Source organism: Oncorhynchus masou, chromosome 6 (genome assembly GCF_036934945.1).
Source record: "Oncorhynchus masou masou isolate Uvic2021 chromosome 6, UVic_Omas_1.1, whole genome shotgun sequence".
NCBI lineage: Eukaryota > Metazoa > Chordata > Actinopteri > Salmoniformes > Salmonidae > Oncorhynchus > Oncorhynchus masou.
In genome coordinates this window covers 77459429-77479145 of record NC_088217.1, presented here as the reverse complement: position 1 = coordinate 77479145, position 19717 = coordinate 77459429, and the positions used below count along the sequence as shown (strand labels likewise).

At 43.4% G+C, this 19717-nt stretch overlaps 1 protein-coding gene across 3 annotated transcripts; it reads left to right on the top strand.

Annotated features, from left to right (window-relative positions):
- LOC135542702 (plastin-1-like) lies at positions 1-19717 on the top strand. 3 transcript variants are annotated; one of them, XM_064969835.1, is made up of 17 exons: positions 1-111; positions 945-1076; positions 2307-2399; positions 14224-14384; positions 14932-15061; positions 15417-15549; positions 15658-15739; positions 15874-16039; positions 16261-16403; positions 16517-16612; positions 16699-16894; positions 17127-17205; positions 17879-17993; positions 18388-18521; positions 18609-18732; positions 18813-18937; positions 19047-19717. In XM_064969835.1, the coding sequence occupies exons 3-17, from the start codon at positions 2330-2332 to the stop codon at positions 19183-19185; spliced, it is 1893 nt and encodes a 630-aa protein (XP_064825907.1). In that variant the 5' UTR covers positions 1-111; positions 945-1076; positions 2307-2329; the 3' UTR covers positions 19186-19717. The 3 variants fall into 3 exon arrangements, with proteins under 3 accessions (XP_064825907.1, XP_064825908.1, XP_064825909.1); XM_064969836.1 differs by having other exon boundaries at positions 945-1109; XM_064969837.1 differs by having other exon boundaries at positions 6-111; positions 950-1076.

Below are 19717 nucleotides of genomic sequence, written 5' to 3'. Positions count from 1 at the left end.
CGAAGGTCTCTAGTCCTCCGCTGCTTCGGTCAAGACAGCGAGCAAGAAGACACCTGACCACCTCGAAACCTCTACCAAGCTTCTCCAGCCCTGTCTGATCCTCTCTTCACGGTAAGTCTTCAGTTTCCTGTTTTGGCTACTATTTACTACACAAATACAGTAGCCTATGTGGTGCTTTCTGACACTTACTGTATATCAAAGGAGGAAGACTGATTGATCACTACTTGGCACCAAATGATAATTTGTTTTGCTATCGTTCTTCTTTTACATCCGTTATTAGACAGTGACGATGATGATTATGAACATGGTCTTTTGCCTGCTAATGTCTGCAATGCAGTGAAGAAAATGATGACAACAATAACATCTAATGTAACTGGCCCCTCTAACAGTACAACTGGCTCCAGCTTGCCCCCCCCCAGTTGAAATGGTCTAGAACCGCCACTGAGTCTAGGGCCGCAATGGCTCACCAAAGTCTTCTAAGTAGCTGGCGGGATGAAAAAATATAGCAGAATTTGTCATGCAGAACCTGTCTCAGCCAATAGTGTTTAAGTTCTGTAATATACTTGTTGCAGTGGTTAGAGCGTTGGACTAGTAACTGGAAGGTTGCAAGTTCAAATCCCTGAGCTGACAAGTTACAAATCTGTTGTTCTGTCCCTGAACAGGCAGTTAACCCACTGTTTCCTAGGCCGTCATTGAAATTAAGAATTTGTTCTTAAATTACTTGCCTAGTTAAATAAAGGTAAAATAAAAACTTAGTTAGTCAATTTCTTGCTAAGTAACTGGCTACTGCTATCATTCATCTGTATATATCTTTTAATAATGTCATTTAGTTATGAAGGACACCACATAATAATGAACATATCAGCTCACGACACCGCAGTTATCTCCACAGCTGATCATGTGGAGATGGCTGTAAAATAATAAAACTCCTGTTCTCTACTCAGCGCAGCTGAACAACTCCTAGCCTCTGTCAGGCCAGTCGGCAGACCTGCTCTACTCAGCCAGGAGTGACTGAACGCGGGGAGCAGAGAGACCGTGACCCCTCTCGTCCAGAACAGAACCAGGCTTTTCTGAAGGTGTGTTCTGGGGTGTGAGCCCCCGGGGATCAGGTGTGTGGAGGGTCAGCGAGGGGAGCTGTCAGGGTGTGTGGTGGGGGAGGGGCGAGGAGTGTGTAAAATTTACACAAGGCAGCAGGGTGTGGGTCCATTCATTTTCAATTCAGTCAATTCAAATTCAAAAATGTGCATCCGATATCAAATTCATTTCCTGGATTGACTAAACTTGAATGGAACAGTACAGAGCTGTGGGATCAAAGTCACGGCCATATATGGAGTCTACGCTGAGTGAGCCCTCAGAACAGCCTCAGTTGGACGGGCCATGGACTCTACAAGGTGTCAAAAGCACACTGTTGAGCGTGAAAATCCCACCAGCGTTGCAGTTCTTGACACACTCAAACCGGTGCGCCTGGCACCTACTACCATACCCTGTTCAAAGGCACTTCAATGTTTTGTCTTGCCCAATCACCCTCTGAATGGCACACACACACAATCCATGTGTTAATTGTCTCAAGACTTAAAAATCCTTCCTTAACCTGTCTCCTCCCCTTCATCTACACTGATTGAAGTGACATCAATAAGGGTTCATAGCTTTCACCTGGATTTACCTGGTCAGTCTATGTCATGGAAAGAGCTGGTGTTTCTAATGTTTTGTACACTCAGTATATATTGAGGCCGTTCCATGACACAACACATGTCCTTATTGTACTCGTATCTCTCCCTCTAGTTAATCAATAACCACACAACTATTTTCAATAATAATATCATCATACAGAACTGTATCATGTCGTTTTTGAGAGTTTAAACATATAGACCCTTACCTTCTGGGGCTTAGATCGTATGGTTCATTATATAGATTAGATTCTAGATTGTAGATAGTCTTATCTTCATTCTCTCCTTATTCTCGTTGTCTCTGTATTCTCTGCAGCCTGTGGTAGCACACTTATCACTGTTAGAATGGGTAGATTATTGCTCATTACACTGGCAGGTCAATGGAAGCATGAGGTCACAATGGAAGCATGAGGTCACAATGGAAGCATGAGATTACAATGGAAGCATGAGGTCACAATGGAAGTATGAGATCACAATGGAAGCATGAAATCACAATGGAAGCATGAGGTCACAATGGAAGCATGTTGCCTCTTTGTCAGTTTAGAAGTCAAGTTTGTTCTGCATCTGTACCTCGCGTTTCTATTACAAATATTTCCCTTTATTGTGATGATAAATTGACTGTGTGTGTGTGTGTATCAGGTAATCTAGATAGACTGTCCAGTATGGCGAACAAGGTGACCCAGATATCACGAGAGGACCTGGAGGAGCTCCGAGAGGCTTTCAACAGGATCGGTTAGTCACACACACACACACACACACACACACACACACACACACACACACACACACACACACACACACACACACACACACACAAACACACACACACAGTGCTTGCAGCAAATGCTGACTCAGGTCATGGTTTATAACCAATCATAAAGCAGTATAAGTTTTTTTTATTGGTAAGTTCACTCTGTGTTAGGGACCTGCACACATGTTCTACGACTTCACTTCAGGTGTACAAAAGGTTTTGTTCTACGTGTCAGGGGTTGCCAGGTCCATCGGTGAACTGAGTGGTTGCCAGATGACTCATCATTAGAGTCAGTACATTCCTGATAAGTGAGCATCAGATTTCTACAGACTCTGTAAGTGCACTGCAGTTCATCAGACCCAATTAGGAGATGTTAGATCATCTAGAGGTTAGAGAGGGAGATAGGTAACCTATATGTTAGAGAGGTAACCTAGAGGTTAGAGAGGTAACCTAGAGGTTAGAGAGGGAGATAGGTAACCTAGAGGTTAGAGAGGTAACCTAGAGGTTAGAGAGGTAACCTAGAGGTTAGAGAGGGAGATATATAACCTAGAGGTTAGAGAGGTAACCTAGAGGTTAGAGAGGGAGATATATAACCTAGAGGTTAGAGAGGTAACCTAGAGGTTAGAGAGGGACATATATAACCTAGAGGTTAGAGAGGTAACCTAGAGGTTAGAGAGGGAGATATATAACCTAGAGGTTAGAGAGGTAACCTAGAGGTTAGAGAGGGAGATATATAACCTAGAGGTTAGAGAGGTAACCTACAGGATAGAGAGGGAGATATATAACCTAGAGGTTAGAGAGGTAACCTAGAGGTTAGAGAGGGAGATATATAACCTAGAGGTTAGAGAGGTAACCTAGAGGTTAGAGAGGGACATATATAACCTAGAGGTTAGAGAGGTAACCTAGAGGTTAGAGAGGGAGATATATAACCTAGAGGTTAGAGAGGTAACCTAGAGGTTAGAGAGGGAGATATATAACCTAGAGGTTAGAGAGTTAACCTACAGGTTAGAGAGGGAGATATATAACCTAGAGGTTAGAGAGGTAACCTAGAGGTTAGAGAGGGAGATATATAACCTAGAGGTTAGAGAGGGAGAAAGGTAACCTAGAGGTTAGAGTGGGAGATAGGTAACCTAGAGGTTAGAGAGGTAACCTAGAGGTGAGAAAGGGAAATATATAACCTAGAGGTTAGAGAGGGAAATAGTTAACCTAGAGGTTAGAGAGGGAGATATATAACCTAGAGGTTAGAGAGGTAACCTAGAGGTTAGAGAGGGACATATATAACCTAGAGGTTAGAGAGGTAACCTAGAGGTTAGAGAGGGAGATATATAACCTAGAGGTTAGAGAGGTAACCTAGAGGTTAGAGAGGGACATATATAACCTAGAGGTTAGAGAGGTAACCTAGAGGTTAGAGAGGGAGATATATAACCTAGAGGTTAGAGAGGTAACCTAGAGGTTAGAGAGGGAGATATATAACCTAGAGGTTAGAGAGGTAACCTAGAGGTTAGAGAGGGACATATATAACCTAGAGGTTAGAGAGGTAACCTAGAGGTTAGAGAGGGAGATATATAACCTAGAGGTTAGGAGAGGTAACCTAGAGAGGTTAGAGAGGGAGATATATAACCTAGAGGTTAGAGAGGGGTAACCTAGAGGTTAGAGAGGGAGATATATAACCTAGAGGTTAGAGAGGTAACCTAGAGGTTAGAGAGGGAGATATATAACCTAGAGGTTAGGAGAGGTTAGAGAGGGAGATATATAACCTAGAGGTTAGAGAGGTAACCTAGAGGTTAGAGAGGGAGATATATAACCTAGAGGTTAGAGAGGTAACCTAGAGGTTAGAGAGGGAGATATATAACCTAGAGGTTAGAGAGGGAGAGGTAACCTAGAGGTTAGAGAGGGGAGATATATAACCTAGAGGTTAGAGAGGTAACCTAGAGGTTAGAGAGGGAGATATATAACCTAGAGGTTAGAGAGGTAACCTAGAGGTTAGAGAGGGAGATATATAACCTAGAGGTTAGAGAGGTAACCTAGAGGTTAGAGAGGGACATATATAACCTAGAGGTTAGAGAGGTAACCTAGAGGTTAGAGAGGGAGATATATAACCTAGAGGTTAGAGAGGTAACCTAGAGGTTAGAGAGGGAGATATATAACCTAGAGGTTAGAGAGGTAACCTAGAGGTTAGAGAGGGAGATATATAACCTAGAGGTTAGAGAGGTAACCTAGAGGTTAGAGAGGGAGATATATAACCTAGAGGTTAGAGAGGGAGGAAAGGTAACCTAGAGGTTAGAGTAGGGAGATAGGATATATAACCTAGAGGTTAGAGAGGTAACCTAGAGGTTGAGAAAGGGAAATATATAACCTAGAGGTTAGAGAGGGAAATAGTTAACCTAGAGGTTAGAGAGGGAGATATATAACCTAGAGGTTAGAGAGGTAACCTAGAGGTTAGAGAGGGACATATATAACCTAGAGGTTAGAGAGGTAACCTAGAGGTTAGAGAGGGAGATATATAACCTAGAGGTTAGAGAGGTAACCTAGAGGTTAGAGAGGGACATATATAACCTAGAGGTTAGAGAGGTAACCTAGAGGTTAGAGAGGGAGATATATAACCTAGAGGTTAGAGAGGTAACCTAGAGGTTAGAGGTTAGTTAGAGGGAGATATATAACCTAGAGGTTAGAGAGGTAACCTAGAGGTTAGAGAGGGACATATATAACCTAGAGGTTAGAGAGGTAACCTAGAGGTTAGAGAGGGAGATATATAACCTAGAGGTTAGAGAGGTAACCTAGAGGTTAGAGAGGGAGATATATAACCTAGAGGTTAGAGAGGTAACCTACAGGTTAGAGAGGGAGATATATAACCTAGAGGTTAGAGAGGTAACCTAGAGGTTAGAGAGGGAGATATATAACCTAGAGGTTAGAGAGGTAACCTAGAGGTTAGAGAGGGACATATATAACCTAGAGGTTAGAGAGGTAACCTAGAGGTTAGAGAGGGAGATATATAACCTAGAGGTTAGAGAGGTAACCTAGAGGTTAGAGAGGGAGATATATAACCTAGAGGTTAGAGAGGGAGAAAGGTAACCTAGAGGTTAGAGTGGGAGATAGGTAACCTAGAGGTTAGAGAGGTAACCTAGAGGTTAGAGAGGGACATATATAACCTAGAGGTTAGAGAGGTAACCTAGAGGTTAGAGAGGGAGATATATAACCTAGAGGTTAGAGAGGTAACCTAGAGGTTAGAGAGGGACATATATAACCTAGAGGTTAGAGAGGTAACCTAGAGGTTAGAGAGGGAGATATATAACCTAGAGGTTAGAGAGGTAACCTAGAGGTTAGAGAGGGAGATATATAACCTAGAGGTTAGAGAGGTAACCTACAGGATAGAGAGGGAGATATATAACCTAGAGGTTAGAGAGGTAACCTAGAGGTTAGAGAGGGAGATATATAACCTAGAGGTTAGAGAGGTAACCTAGAGGTTAGAGAGGGACATATATAACCTAGAGGTTAGAGAGGTAACCTAGAGGTTAGAGAGGGAGATATATAACCTAGAGGTTAGAGAGGTAACCTAGAGGTTAGAGAGGGAGATATATAACCTAGAGGTTAGAGAGTTAACCTACAGGTTAGAGAGGGAGATATATAACCTAGAGGTTAGAGAGGTAACCTAGAGGTTAGAGAGGGAGATATATAACCTAGAGGTTAGAGAGGGAGAAAGGTAACCTAGAGGTTAGAGTGGGAGATAGGTAACCTAGAGGTTAGAGAGGTAACCTAGAGGTGAGAAAGGGAAATATATAACCTAGAGGTTAGAGAGGTAACCTAGAGGTTAGAGAGGGACATATATAACCTAGAGGTTAGAGAGGTAACCTAGAGGTTAGAGAGGGAGATATATAACCTAGAGGTTAGAGAGGTAACCTAGAGGTTAGAGAGGGAGATATATAACCTAGAGGTTAGAGAGGGAGAAAGGTAACCTAGAGGTTAGAGTGGGAGATATATAACCTAGAGGTTAGAGAGGTAACCTAGAGGTTAGAGAGGGACATATATAACCTAGAGGTTAGAGAGGTAACCTAGAGGTTAGAGAGGGAGATATATAACCTAGAGGTTAGAGAGGTAACCTAGAGGTTAGAGAGGGACATATATAACCTAGAGGTTAGAGAGGTAACCTAGAGGTTAGAGAGGGAGATATATAACCTAGAGGTTAGAGAGGTAACCTAGAGGTTAGAGAGGGAGATATATAACCTAGAGGTTAGAGAGGTAACCTACAGGTTAGAGAGGGAGATATATAACCTAGAGGTTAGAGAGGTAACCTAGAGGTTAGAGAGGGAGATAGGTAACCTAGAGGTTAGAGAGGTAACCTAGAGGTTAGAGAGAGAGATAGGTAACCTAGAGGTTAGAGAGGTAACCTAGAGGTTAGAGAGGGAGATATATAACCTAGAGGTTAGAGAGGGAGAAAGGTAACCTAGAGGTTAGAGTGGGAGATAGGTAACCTAGAGGTTAGAGAGGTAACCTAGAGGTTAGAGAGGGACATATATAACCTAGAGGTTAGAGAGGTAACCTAGAGGTTAGAGAGGGAGATATATAACCTAGAGGTTAGAGAGGTAACCTAGAGGTTAGAGAGGGACATATATAACCTAGAGGTTAGAGAGGTAACCTAGAGGTTAGAGAGGGAGATATATAACCTAGAGGTTAGAGAGGTAACCTAGAGGTTAGAGAGGGAGATATATAACCTAGAGGTTAGAGAGGTAACCTACAGGTTAGAGAGGGAGATATATAACCTAGAGGTTAGAGAGGTAACCTAGAGGTTAGAGAGGGACATATATAACCTAGAGGTTAGAGAGGTAACCTAGAGGTTAGAGAGGGAGATAGGTAACCTAGAGGTTAGAGAGGTAACCTAGAGGTTAGAGAGGGACATATATAACCTAGAGGTTAGAGAGGTAACCTAGAGGTTAGAGAGGGAGATATATAACCTAGAGGTTAGAGAGGTAACCTACAGGTTAGAGAGGGAGATATATAACCTAGAGGTTAGAGAGGTAACCTAGAGGTTAGAGAGGGAGATATATAACCTAGAGGTTAGAGAGGGACATATATAACCTAGAGGTTAGAGAGGTAACCTAGAGGTTAGAGAGGGAGATATATAACCTAGAGGTTAGAGAGGTAACCTAGAGGTTAGAGAGGGAGATATATAACCTAGAGGTTAGAGAGGGAGAAAGGTAACCTAGAGGTTAGAGTGGGAGATAGGTAACCTAGAGGTTAGAGAGGTAACCTAGAGGTTAGAGAGGGACATATATAACCTAGAGGTTAGAGAGGTAACCTAGAGGTTAGAGAGGGAGATATATAACCTAGAGGTTAGAGAGGTAACCTAGAGGTTAGAGAGGGACATATATAACCTAGAGGTTAGAGAGGTAACCTAGAGGTTAGAGAGGGAGATATATAACCTAGAGGTTAGAGAGGTAACCTAGAGGTTAGAGAGGGAGATATATAACCTAGAGGTTAGAGAGGTAACCTACAGGTTAGAGAGGGAGATATATAACCTAGAGGTTAGAGAGGTAACCTAGAGGTTAGAGAGGGAGATAGGTAACCTAGAGGTTAGAGAGGTAACCTAGAGGTTAGAGAGGGAGATAGGTAACCTAGAGGTTAGAGAGGTAACCTAGAGGTTAGAGAGGGAGATATATAACCTAGAGGTTAGAGAGGTAACCTAGAGGTTAGAGAGGGAGATATATAACCTAGAGGTTAGAGAGGTAACCTAGAGGTTAGAGAGGGACATATATAACCTAGAGGTTAGAGAGGTAACCTAGAGGTTAGAGAGGGAGATATATAACCTAGAGGTTAGAGAGGTAACCTAGAGGTTAGAGAGGGACATATATAACCTAGAGGTTAGAGAGGTAACCTAGAGGTTAGAGAGGGAGATATATAACCTAGAGGTTAGAGAGGTAACCTAGAGGTTAGAGAGGGAGATATATAACCTAGAGGTTAGAGAGGTAACCTACAGGATAGAGAGGGAGATATATAACCTAGAGGTTAGAGAGGTAACCTAGAGGTTAGAGAGGGAGATATATAACCTAGAGGTTAGAGAGGTAACCTAGAGGTTAGAGAGGGACATATATAACCTAGAGGTTAGAGAGGTAACCTAGAGGTTAGAGAGTGAGATATATAACCTAGAGGTTAGAGAGGTAACCTAGAGGTTAGAGAGGGAGATATATAACCTAGAGGTTAGAGAGGTAACCTACAGGTTAGAGAGGGAGATATATAACCTAGAGGTTAGAGAGGTAACCTAGAGGTTAGAGAGGGAGATATATAACCTAGAGGTTAGAGAGGGAGAAAGGTAACCTAGAGGTTAGAGTGGGAGATAGGTAACCTAGAGGTTAGAGAGGTAACCTAGAGGTGAGAAAGGGAAATATATAACCTAGAGGTTAGAGAGGGAAATAGTTAACCTAGAGGTTAGAGAGGGAGATATATAACCTAGAGGTTAGAGAGGTAACCTAGAGGTTAGAGAGGGACATATATAACCTAGAGGTTAGAGAGGTAACCTAGAGGTTAGAGAGGGAGATATATAACCTAGAGGTTAGAGAGGTAACCTAGAGGTTAGAGAGGGACATATATAACCTAGAGGTTAGAGAGGTAACCTAGAGGTTAGAGAGGGAGATATATAACCTAGAGGTTAGAGAGGTAACCTAGAGGTTAGAGAGGGACATATATAACCTAGAGGTTAGAGAGGTAACCTAGAGGTTAGAGAGGGAGATATATAACCTAGAGGTTAGAGAGGTAACCTAGAGGTTAGAGAGGGACATATATAACCTAGAGGTTAGAGAGGTAACCTAGAGGTTAGAGAGGGAGATATATAACCTAGAGGTTAGAGAGGTAACCTAGAGGTTAGAGAGGGAGATATATAACCTAGAGGTTAGAGAGGTAACCTACAGGTTAGAGAGGGAGATATATAACCTAGAGGTTAGAGAGGTAACCTAGAGGTTAGAGAGGGAGATATATAACCTAGAGGTTAGAGAGGTAACCTAGAGGTTAGAGAGGGACATATATAACCTAGAGGTTAGAGAGGTAACCTAGAGGTTAGAGAGGGAGATATATAACCTAGAGGTTAGAGAGGTAACCTAGAGGTTAGAGAGGGAGATATATAACCTAGAGGTTAGAGAGTTAACCTACAGGTTAGAGAGGGAGATATATAACCTAGAGGTTAGAGAGGTAACCTAGAGGTTAGAGAGGGAGATATATAACCTAGAGGTTAGAGAGGGAGAAAGGTAACCTAGAGGTTAGAGTGGGAGATAGGTAACCTAGAGGTTAGAGAGGTAACCTAGAGGTGAGAAAGGGAAATATATAACCTAGAGGTTAGAGAGGGAAATAGTTAACCTAGAGGTTAGAGAGGGAGATATATAACCTAGAGGTTAGAGAGGTAACCTAGAGGTTAGAGAGGGACATATATAACCTAGAGGTTAGAGAGGTAACCTAGAGGTTAGAGAGGGAGATATATAACCTAGAGGTTAGAGAGGTAACCTAGAGGTTAGAGAGGGACATATATAACCTAGAGGTTAGAGAGGTAACCTAGAGGTTAGAGAGGGAGATATATAACCTAGAGGTTAGAGAGGTAACCTAGAGGTTAGAGAGGGAGATATATAACCTAGAGGTTAGAGAGGTAACCTACAGGTTAGAGAGGGAGATATATAACCTAGAGGTTAGAGAGGTAACCTAGAGGTTAGAGAGGGAGATATATAACCTAGAGGTTAGAGAGGTAACCTAGAGGTTAGAGAGGGACATATATAACCTAGAGGTTAGAGAGGTAACCTAGAGGTTAGAGAGGGAGATATATAACCTAGAGGTTAGAGAGGTAACCTAGAGGTTAGAGAGGGAGATATATAACCTAGAGGTTAGAGAGTTAACCTACAGGTTAGAGAGGGAGATATATAACCTAGAGGTTAGAGAGGTAACCTAGAGGTTAGAGAGGGAGATATATAACCTAGAGGTTAGAGAGGGAGAAAGGTAACCTAGAGGTTAGAGTGGGAGATAGGTAACCTAGAGGTTAGAGAGGTAACCTAGAGGTGAGAAAGGGAAATATATAACCTAGAGGTTAGAGAGGGAAATAGTTAACCTAGAGGTTAGAGAGGGAGATATATAACCTAGAGGTTAGAGAGGTAACCTAGAGGTTAGAGAGGGACATATATAACCTAGAGGTTAGAGAGGTAACCTAGAGGTTAGAGAGGGAGATATATAACCTAGAGGTTAGAGAGGTAACCTAGAGGTTAGAGAGGGACATATATAACCTAGAGGTTAGAGAGGTAACCTAGAGGTTAGAGAGGGAGATATATAACCTAGAGGTTAGAGAGGTAACCTAGAGGTTAGAGAGGGAGATATATAACCTAGAGGTTAGAGAGGTAACCTAGAGGTTAGAGAGGGACATATATAACCTAGAGGTTAGAGAGGTAACCTAGAGGTTAGAGAGGGAGATATATAACCTAGAGGTTAGAGAGGTAACCTAGAGGTTAGAGAGGGAGATATATAACCTAGAGGTTAGAGAGGTAACCTACAGGTTAGAGAGGGAGATATATAACCTAGAGGTTAGAGAGGTAACCTAGAGGTTAGAGAGGGACATATATAACCTAGAGGTTAGAGAGGTAACCTAGAGGTTAGAGAGGGAGATATATAACCTAGAGGTTAGAGAGGTAACCTAGAGGTTAGAGAGGGAGATATATAACCTAGAGGTTAGAGAGGTAACCTAGAGGTTAGAGAGGGACATATATAACCTAGAGGTTAGAGAGGTAACCTAGAGGTTAGAGAGGGAGATATATAACCTAGAGGTTAGAGAGGGAGATATATAACCTAGAGGTTAGAGAGGTAACCTACAGGTTAGAGAGGGAGATATATAACCTAGAGGTTAGAGAGGTAACCTAGAGGTTAGAGAGGGAGATATATAACCTAGAGGTTAGAGAGGTAACCTAGAGGTTAGAGAGGGACATATATAACCTAGAGGTTAGAGAGGTAACCTAGAGGTTAGAGAGGGAGATATATAACCTAGAGGTTAGAGAGGTAACCTAGAGGTTAGAGAGGGACATATATAACCTAGAGGTTAGAGAGGTAACCTAGAGGTTAGAGAGGGAGATATATAACCTAGAGGTTAGAGAGGTAACCTAGAGGTTAGAGAGGGAGATATATAACCTAGAGGTTAGAGAGGTAACCTACAGGTTAGAGAGGGAGATATATAACCTAGAGGTTAGAGAGGTAACCTAGAGGTTAGAGAGGGAGATATATAACCTAGAGGTTAGAGTGGGAGATAGGTAACCTAGAGGTTAGAGAGGTAACCTAGAGGTGAGAAAGCGAAATATATAACCTAGAGGTTAGAGAGGGAAATAGTTAACCTAGAGGTTAGAGAGGGAAATAGTTAACCTAGAGGTTAGAGAGGGAGATAGGTAACCTAGAGGTTAGAGAGGGACATAGGTAACCTAGAGGTTAGAGTGGGAGATATATAACCTAGAGGTTAGAGAGGTAACCTAGAGGTTAGAGAGGGAGATAGGTAACCTAGAGGTTAGAGAGGTAACCTAAAGGTTAGAGAGGGAGATATATAACCTAGAGGTTAGAGAGGTAACCTAGAGGTTAGAGAGGGAGATATATAACCTAGAGGTTAGAGAGGGAGATAGGTAACCTAGAGGTTAGAGTGGGAGATAGGTAACCTAGAGGTTAGAGAGGGAGATATATAACCTAGAGGTTAGAGAGGGAGATAGGTAACCTAGAGGTTAGAGTGGGAGATAGGTATCCTAGAGGTTAGAGAGGTAACCTAGAGGTGAGAAAGGGAAATATATAACCTAGAGGTTAGAGAGGGACATATATAACTTAGAGGTTAGAGAGGGAAATTGGTAACCTAGAGGTTAGAGAGGGAAATAGTTAACCTAGAGGTTAGAGAGGGAAATAGTTAACCAAGAGGTTAGAGAGGGAGATAGGTAACCTAGAGGTTAGAGTGGGAGATGGGTAACCTAGAGGTTAGAGTGGGAGATGGGTAACCTAGAGGTTAGAGAGGGAGATATATAACCTAGAGGTTAGAGAGGGACATAGGTAACCTAGAGGTTAGAGTGGGAGATAGGTAACCTAGAGGTTAGAGAGGGAAATATATAACCTAGAGGTTAGAGAGGTAACCTAGAGGTTAGAGTGGGAGATAGGTAACCTAGAGGTTAGAGTGGGAGATAGGTAACCTAGAGGTTAGAGTGGGAGATAGGTAACCTAGAGGTTAGAGAGGGAGATAGGTAACCTAGAGGTTAGAGAGGGAGATATATAACCTAGAGGTTAGAGAGGGAGATAGGTAACCTAGAGGTTAGAGAGGTAACCTAGAGGTGAGAAAGGGAAATATATAACCTAGAGGTTAGAGTGGGAGATAGGTAACCTAGAGGTTAGAGAGGGAAATAGTTAACCAAGAGGTTAGAGAGGGAGATAGGTAACCTAGAGGTTATAGTGGGAGATTGTTAACCTAGAGGTTAGAGTGGGAGATGGGTAACCTAGAGGTTAGAGAGTGAGATATATAACCTAGAGGTTAGAGAGGGACATAGGTAACCTAGAGGTTAGAGTGGGAGATAGGTAACCTAGAGGTTAGAGTGGGAGATGGGTAACCTAGAGGTTAGAGTGGGAGATAGGTAACCTAGAGGTTAGAGAGGTAACCTAGAGGTGAGAAAGGGAAATATATAACCTAGAGGTTAGAGAGGGATATATATAACTTAGAGGTTAGAGAGGGAAATATATAACCTAGAGGTTAGAGAGGGAAATAGTTAACCTAGAGGTTAGCGAGGGAAATAGTTAACCAAGAGGTTAGAGAGGGAGATAGGTAACCTAGAGGTTAGAGTGGGAGATGGGTAACCTAGAGGTTAGAGTGGGAGATGGGTAACCTAGAGGTTAGAGAGTGAGATATATAACCTAGAGGTTAGAGAGGGACATAGGTAACCTAGAGGTTAGAGTGGGAGATAGGTAACCTAGAGGTTAGAGTGGGAGATGGGTAACCTAGAGGTTAGAGAGGTAACCTAGAGGTTAGAGAGGGAGATAGGTAACCAAGAGGTTAGAGAGTTAACCAAGAGGTTAGAGAGGGATATATATAACTTAGAGGTTAGAGAGGGAGATAGGTAACCTAGAGGTTAGAGGGGTAACCTAGAGGTGAGAGAGGGAAATATATAACCTAGAGGTTAGAGAGGGAAATAGGTAACCTAGAGGTTAGAGAGGGAGATAGGTAACCTAGAGGTTAGAGTGGGAGATAGGTAACCTAGAGGTTAGAAAGGTAACCTAGAGGTTAGAGAGGGACATATATAACCTAGAGGTTAGAGAGGGACATAGGTAACCTAGAGGTTAGAGTGGGAGATAGGTAACCTAGAGGTTAGAAAGGTAACCTAGAGGTTAGAGAGGGACATATATAACCTAGAGGTTAGAGAGGGACATAGGTAACCTAGAGGTTAGAGTGGGAGATAGGTAACCTAGAGGTTAGAGTGGGAGATAGGTAACCTAGAGGTTAGAGAGGGAAATATATAACCTAGAGGTTAGAGAGGTAACCTAGAGGTTAGAGTGGGAGATATATAACCTAGAGGTTAGAGAGGGGGACAAGTAGCTAAACGGTTGCTGGTTCATATCCTGAACCCGGAGATGACAAGAGGGGAGGGAACAAGTAAAGGGCCGCCATTTTGGCCTTGAGCATGGCACTTCATCTGGTCATAATTCTGTCTTCCTGCCTGCCTACCTACCTACCTATCTCTCTCTCTCTCTCTCTCTCTCTCTGTCTGCCTGTCTGTCTGTCTGCCTGTCTGTCTGCCTGTCTGTCTGCCTATCTGCCTGTCTGTGTTTCCTCCCATACAGACACTGACAACAGTGGTTTTGTCAGTGACTTTGAGCTGCAGGAGCTGTTCAGAGAGGCTAGTTTCTCCATGCCAGGCTACAGAGTCAGAGACATAGTGGAGATCTTCGTAGCAGGAGACACCAACAAGGACGGGAAGATCAGCTTTGAAGAGTTTGTCTCGGTAAGATTTAAAATACACCGAAGTAAAGATGGTGACACGTAGGCACGAATCCACATACACACTCACACAGACACACTCACACAGACACACTCACACAGACACACTCACACAGACACATTCACACAGACACACTCACACAGACACACTCACACAGACACACTCACACAGACACTCTCACACAGACACTCTCACACAGACACACTCACACAGACACACTCACACAGACACTCTCACACAGACACACTCACACAGACACACTCACACAGACACACTCACACAGACACACTCACACAGACACACTCACACAGACACTCTCACACAAACACATTTACACATTTACACAGACACTCTCATACGGACACATTCACACAGACACACTCACACAGACACATTCACACAGACACTCTCACACAGACACATTCACACAGACACACTCACACAGACACACTCACACAGACACACTCACACAGATACACTCACACAGACACACTCACACAGACACACTCACACAGACACACTCAGAGACACGGCCCATCCTGTCTTGTAGATCTACCAGGAGCTGAAGAGTAAGGAGCTCAGTGAGACGTTCAAGAAAACCATCGCCAGGAGAGAAGGGATACAATCCTTTGGAGGATTGTCAGGAATCTCCAGCGAGGGAACACAGCACTCCTACTCAGGTAGATAGATAGATAGATAGATAGATAGATAGATAGATAGATAGATAGATAGATAGATAGATAGATAGATAGATAGATAGATAGATAGATAGATAGATAGATAGAAAGATAGATAGATAGATAGAGAGAGAGAGAGAGAGAGAGAGAGAGAGAAGAGAGAAAGAGAGAGAGAGAGAGAGAGAGAGAGAGAGAGAGAGAGAGAATTATGTGTGTGTCCTGTTCATGTAAGTGTGTGTGTGTGTGTGTGTGTGTGTGTGTGTGTGTGTGTGTGTGTGTGTGTGTGTGTGTGTGTGTGTGTGTGTGTGTGTGTGTGTGTGTGTGTGTGTGTGTGTGTGTGTGTGTGTGTGTGTGTTAGATGAGGAGAAGGTGGCGTTTGTGAACTGGATCAATAAGTCTCTGGCCAAAGATGAAGACTGTAAACACCTTCTACCCATGAACCCTGATGGAGACAGTCTCTTCAAATCAGTAAAAGATGGGATCCTGCTCTGGTAACTCACACACACACACACACACACACACACACACACACACACACACACACACACACACACACACACACACACTGCTATCATATATACTCTGTTTTGTCATTGCAGTAAAATGATCAACCTCTCCCAGTCTGACACCATCGATGAGAGAGTCATCAACACCAAGAAACACACCACCTTTACCATGACCGTGAGTAAACACACACACACACACACACACACACACACACACACACACACACACACACACACACACACACAGGAAAAGTTGGATTGTCCCTTATCAAAACAAACTGTAACTCACTCTCTCTCTCCCTTCTCTAGGAGAACCTGATGCTGGCGATAAACTCTGCGTTGTCTATCGGCTGTACCGTGGTCAACATCGACGCCCCTGACCTGATGGCTGGGAAACCCCACCTGGTGCTGGGGCTGCTTTGGCAGATTATCAAGATAGGACTGTTTGCTGACATAGAGATCAGCAGCAACGAAGGTACACACACACACACACATTGTCAAACACATACACACATGCACGCATACACAGCCACAAACAAAGAGAGTGTCTAATTTAGTTTCAATGTCATATGAACTTTATGCCCATGTCCAATTATATGACCCCACCTGTAACATCCTGCAACCCTATTGGCTGTTTGTGTGTGTGTGTATCTGTACCACACTGCAAGCCGATTGGCTTATTGTGTTTATTTGCAGCTCTTATTAACCTGCTGTTTGAGGGGGAGGAGTTAGAGCACCTGATGTCATTGTCTCCTGAAGAACTGTTGCTACGCTGGGTCAACCATCACCTAGGCAACGCTGGGGCCCAACCAATCAGCAACTTCAGCCAAGACATCAAGGTAATACATACACACACAGTCACTCACGCGCACACACACACACACACACACACACACACACACACACACTGAAAATATGTTGTTTATGTATTAATGCTGTTATTATACTGTAGGATTCCAGGGCGTATTTCACCCTGTTGGACCAGATCTCACCTAAAGGAGAGGACATAGACGAGATGGCCATCCACATCGATATGACCGGCATCAATGTAAGTGGGTGTATATTCATATGTGCGTGTTCATGTTTTCATGCGTGTGTGTGTGTTGCCGTTTTCGTTTGTGTGTGTGTGTATAGGAGCGTGACGACGAACGCAGGGCAGAGATGATGCTTCGCCAGGCAGCCCGTCTGGACTGCAGACAGTTTGTGTCTCCTATGGATGTGGTGTCTGGCAACAGCAAGCTGAACCTGGCCTTCGTAGCCAACCTCTTCAACACACACCCGGCCCTGAAGAGGACTAACAGCAACAACATAGACACAGCACTCATAGAGGGTGAGCTACACACACACACACACACACACACACACACACACACACACAACACACACACACACACACACACGGCCCTGAAGAGGACTAACAGCAACAACATAGACACAGCACTCTTAGACGGTGAGCTTCACACACACACACATACAAACACACACACACACACACACACACACTCTTTCTCTCTCACACAAAGACACAGCAAACTGTAATATGTGTAATGTTGTCCTAACAGGAGAATCCAGAGAGGAGAAAACATTCAGGAACTGGATGAACTCTCTGGGAGTTGCTCCCTATGTCAACCACCTCTACTGGTACAGTAACCACACACACACACACACACACACACACACACACACACACACACACACACACACACACACACACACACACACACACACACACACACACACACACAGAGAGAGAGAGTATGCATGTGTGTGTGTTGATGTTTGCATGTGTTGATTGGTGTGTGTGTGTTGATGTTTACATGTGTTGATTGGTGTGTGTGTGTTGATGTTTGCATGTGTTGATTGGTGTGTGTGTGTTGATGTATGCATGTATTGATTGGTGTGTGTGTGTTGATGTTTGCATGTGTTGATTGGTGTGTGTGTGTGTTGATGTTTGCATGTGTTGATTGGTGTGTGTGTGTGTTGATGTTTGCATGTGTTGATTATTGTGTGTGTGTTGATGTTTGCATGTGTTGATTGGTGTGTGTGTGTTGATGTTTGCATGTGTTGATTAGTGTTTGTGTGTTGATGTTTGCATGTGTTGATTGGTGTGTGTGTGTTGATGTATGCATGTATTGATTGGTGTGTGTGTGTTGATGTTTGCATGTGTTGATTGGTGTGTGTGTGTGTGTTGATGTTTGCATGTGTTGATTGGTGTGTGTGTGTGTTGATGTTTGCATGTGTTGATTGGTGTGTGTGTGTGTTGATGTTTGCATGTGTTGATTGGTGTGTGTGTGTGTGTGTGTGTGTGTTGCAGTGACCTGTGTGATGCGGTGGTGATTCTCCAGTTGTATGAGAAAGTCAACGTCCCTGTAGAGTGGAAAAAAGTCAACAGACCTCCATACTCTGCACTGGGCAGCAACATGAAGAAGGTACACACACATTTTAAATACTTTACTTGAATCCACCAATCAAATTGACAAAAAAAAGGATCCCAAACATTTCAAATGTTGATGTATGAGTTGCACAGAAAGCACCTGGTTCTCCAAACAGCTAGGCTGCCCATGACAGCTGAAACAGAGAGTACCTAGCCAATTGCTTTGCCCTAGTTTATGTCAGGCTTCTCAGCAAAGGCCTGCTCCACATAGTCATCCAATGAGCAGCCCACTTCCAAAACGAGCACCTACCCTGGCCTCCCCCACAACAACATTATCCGGCATATTTGGCACACACACACACATGCACAGAGACTCTCTTTTATCAATATATTGTTGATGAAAATACAGAGGATTTCCAGGCATTGTGTTGGTGTGTCTGTGTGTGTAGTTGGAGAACTGTACCTATGCGGTGGAACTGGGTCGGAATAAAGCTCGATTCTCATTGGTGGGAATTGGAGGAGTGAATCTGAACGAGGGAAGTCCCATGCACACATTGGCTCTGGTCTGGCAGCTGATGAGGAGGTATGTACAGTACAAACACACACCTTTCCTTTTCACTTTGACATCTCTCTCACCTCTTACTATCCCTCTATCACCCCCCCCCCCCAGGTACACTCTCCAGGTGTTGTCTGATCTAGGAGATGGGGAGAAGATTGGAGACCAGATCATAATCAACTGGGTCAACACTCAGCTCAAAGAGGGAGGCAAGGACTCACAGATCAACAGCTTCAAGGTGGGTGTGTGAGTGTGTGAGTGTGCAGTGCACGTTGTGTTCATGTGAACAGCTTTAATGTGTGTGTGTGTGTCCTGCAGGATAAGCTGATCAGTACTAGTCTCCCAGTGATAGATTTGTTAGACACCATCGCCCCCAAATCTATCAAAGAGGAGCTGGTGAAGAGAGGGGAGCTCAGCGATGCAGACAAGCTTAACAACGCCAAGTAAATAACCCCTGACCCGTAACCTCTGAACTCTAAATGACCTCGACCCCCAACCCGTAACCTCTCACTTCTGACTGACCTCTTTCCCTTCCCTTTTGTCTTCCTGTAGGTACGCTATCACGGTATCCAGGAAGATTGGAGCCCGTGTCTACGCTCTGCCTGATGACCTGGTCGAGGTGAAACCCAAGATGGTTCTGACTGTGTTTGCATGCCTGATGGGGAGGGGCATGAAGAAAGCTGACGGCTGAACACACACACACTCAGACACACTAACATACACTAACAGCCTGTCCCAATTGGCTCCTTACCCTTTACCCTCTTCCTGTCTCCTGCACATCTAGCCTGTGATTAGATCAGTGTATAGAATCAGAGCGCAGGTGATTGTTCATTAAACATTTATTTCATACTGATAGAAAGCGAGCGGTTATGTGCCTAGTGTGCTCAAGGAGGATCATTTTAATATTCTCTAATTATGTTAATGTATTAATTCATTCTGTGTAAAAGAAACAGCAGAATAGAATTATAAATCTATGTAGTGGAGGGGACATGAACCCTTTGGTTTCAATCACACACACACGCACACATACACACACCTTACAGAATTAACAGTACAGACCTACAGACCTGTAAATGTTGTGTAATTCTCTTGACTTAGTAAACTCAATCCACCCAACGATAACAGACTGACATTTTGTTCATTCAAATTGTGTGTGTGTGGGAGGGGTGGTGCATTTTTGAATACTCAATCATAAACATGTATAATAAAACCCATTTAAGAAA

What these genes read in the sequence shown, in the direction of transcription:
- LOC135542702 (XM_064969835.1), top strand. Translation starts at nt 2,330, where the DNA reads ATGGCGAACAAGGTGACCCAGATATCACGAGAGGACCTGGAGGAGCTC. An exon ending in AGAGGCTTTCAACAGGATCG is followed by an intron (nt 2,400 to 14,223) that starts GTTAGTCACACA and finishes CCTCCCATACAG; the next exon opens with ACACTGACAACAGTGGTTTT. An exon ending in GACAAGCTTAACAACGCCAA is followed by an intron (nt 18,938 to 19,046) that starts GTAAATAACCCC and finishes GTCTTCCTGTAG; the next exon opens with GTACGCTATCACGGTATCCA.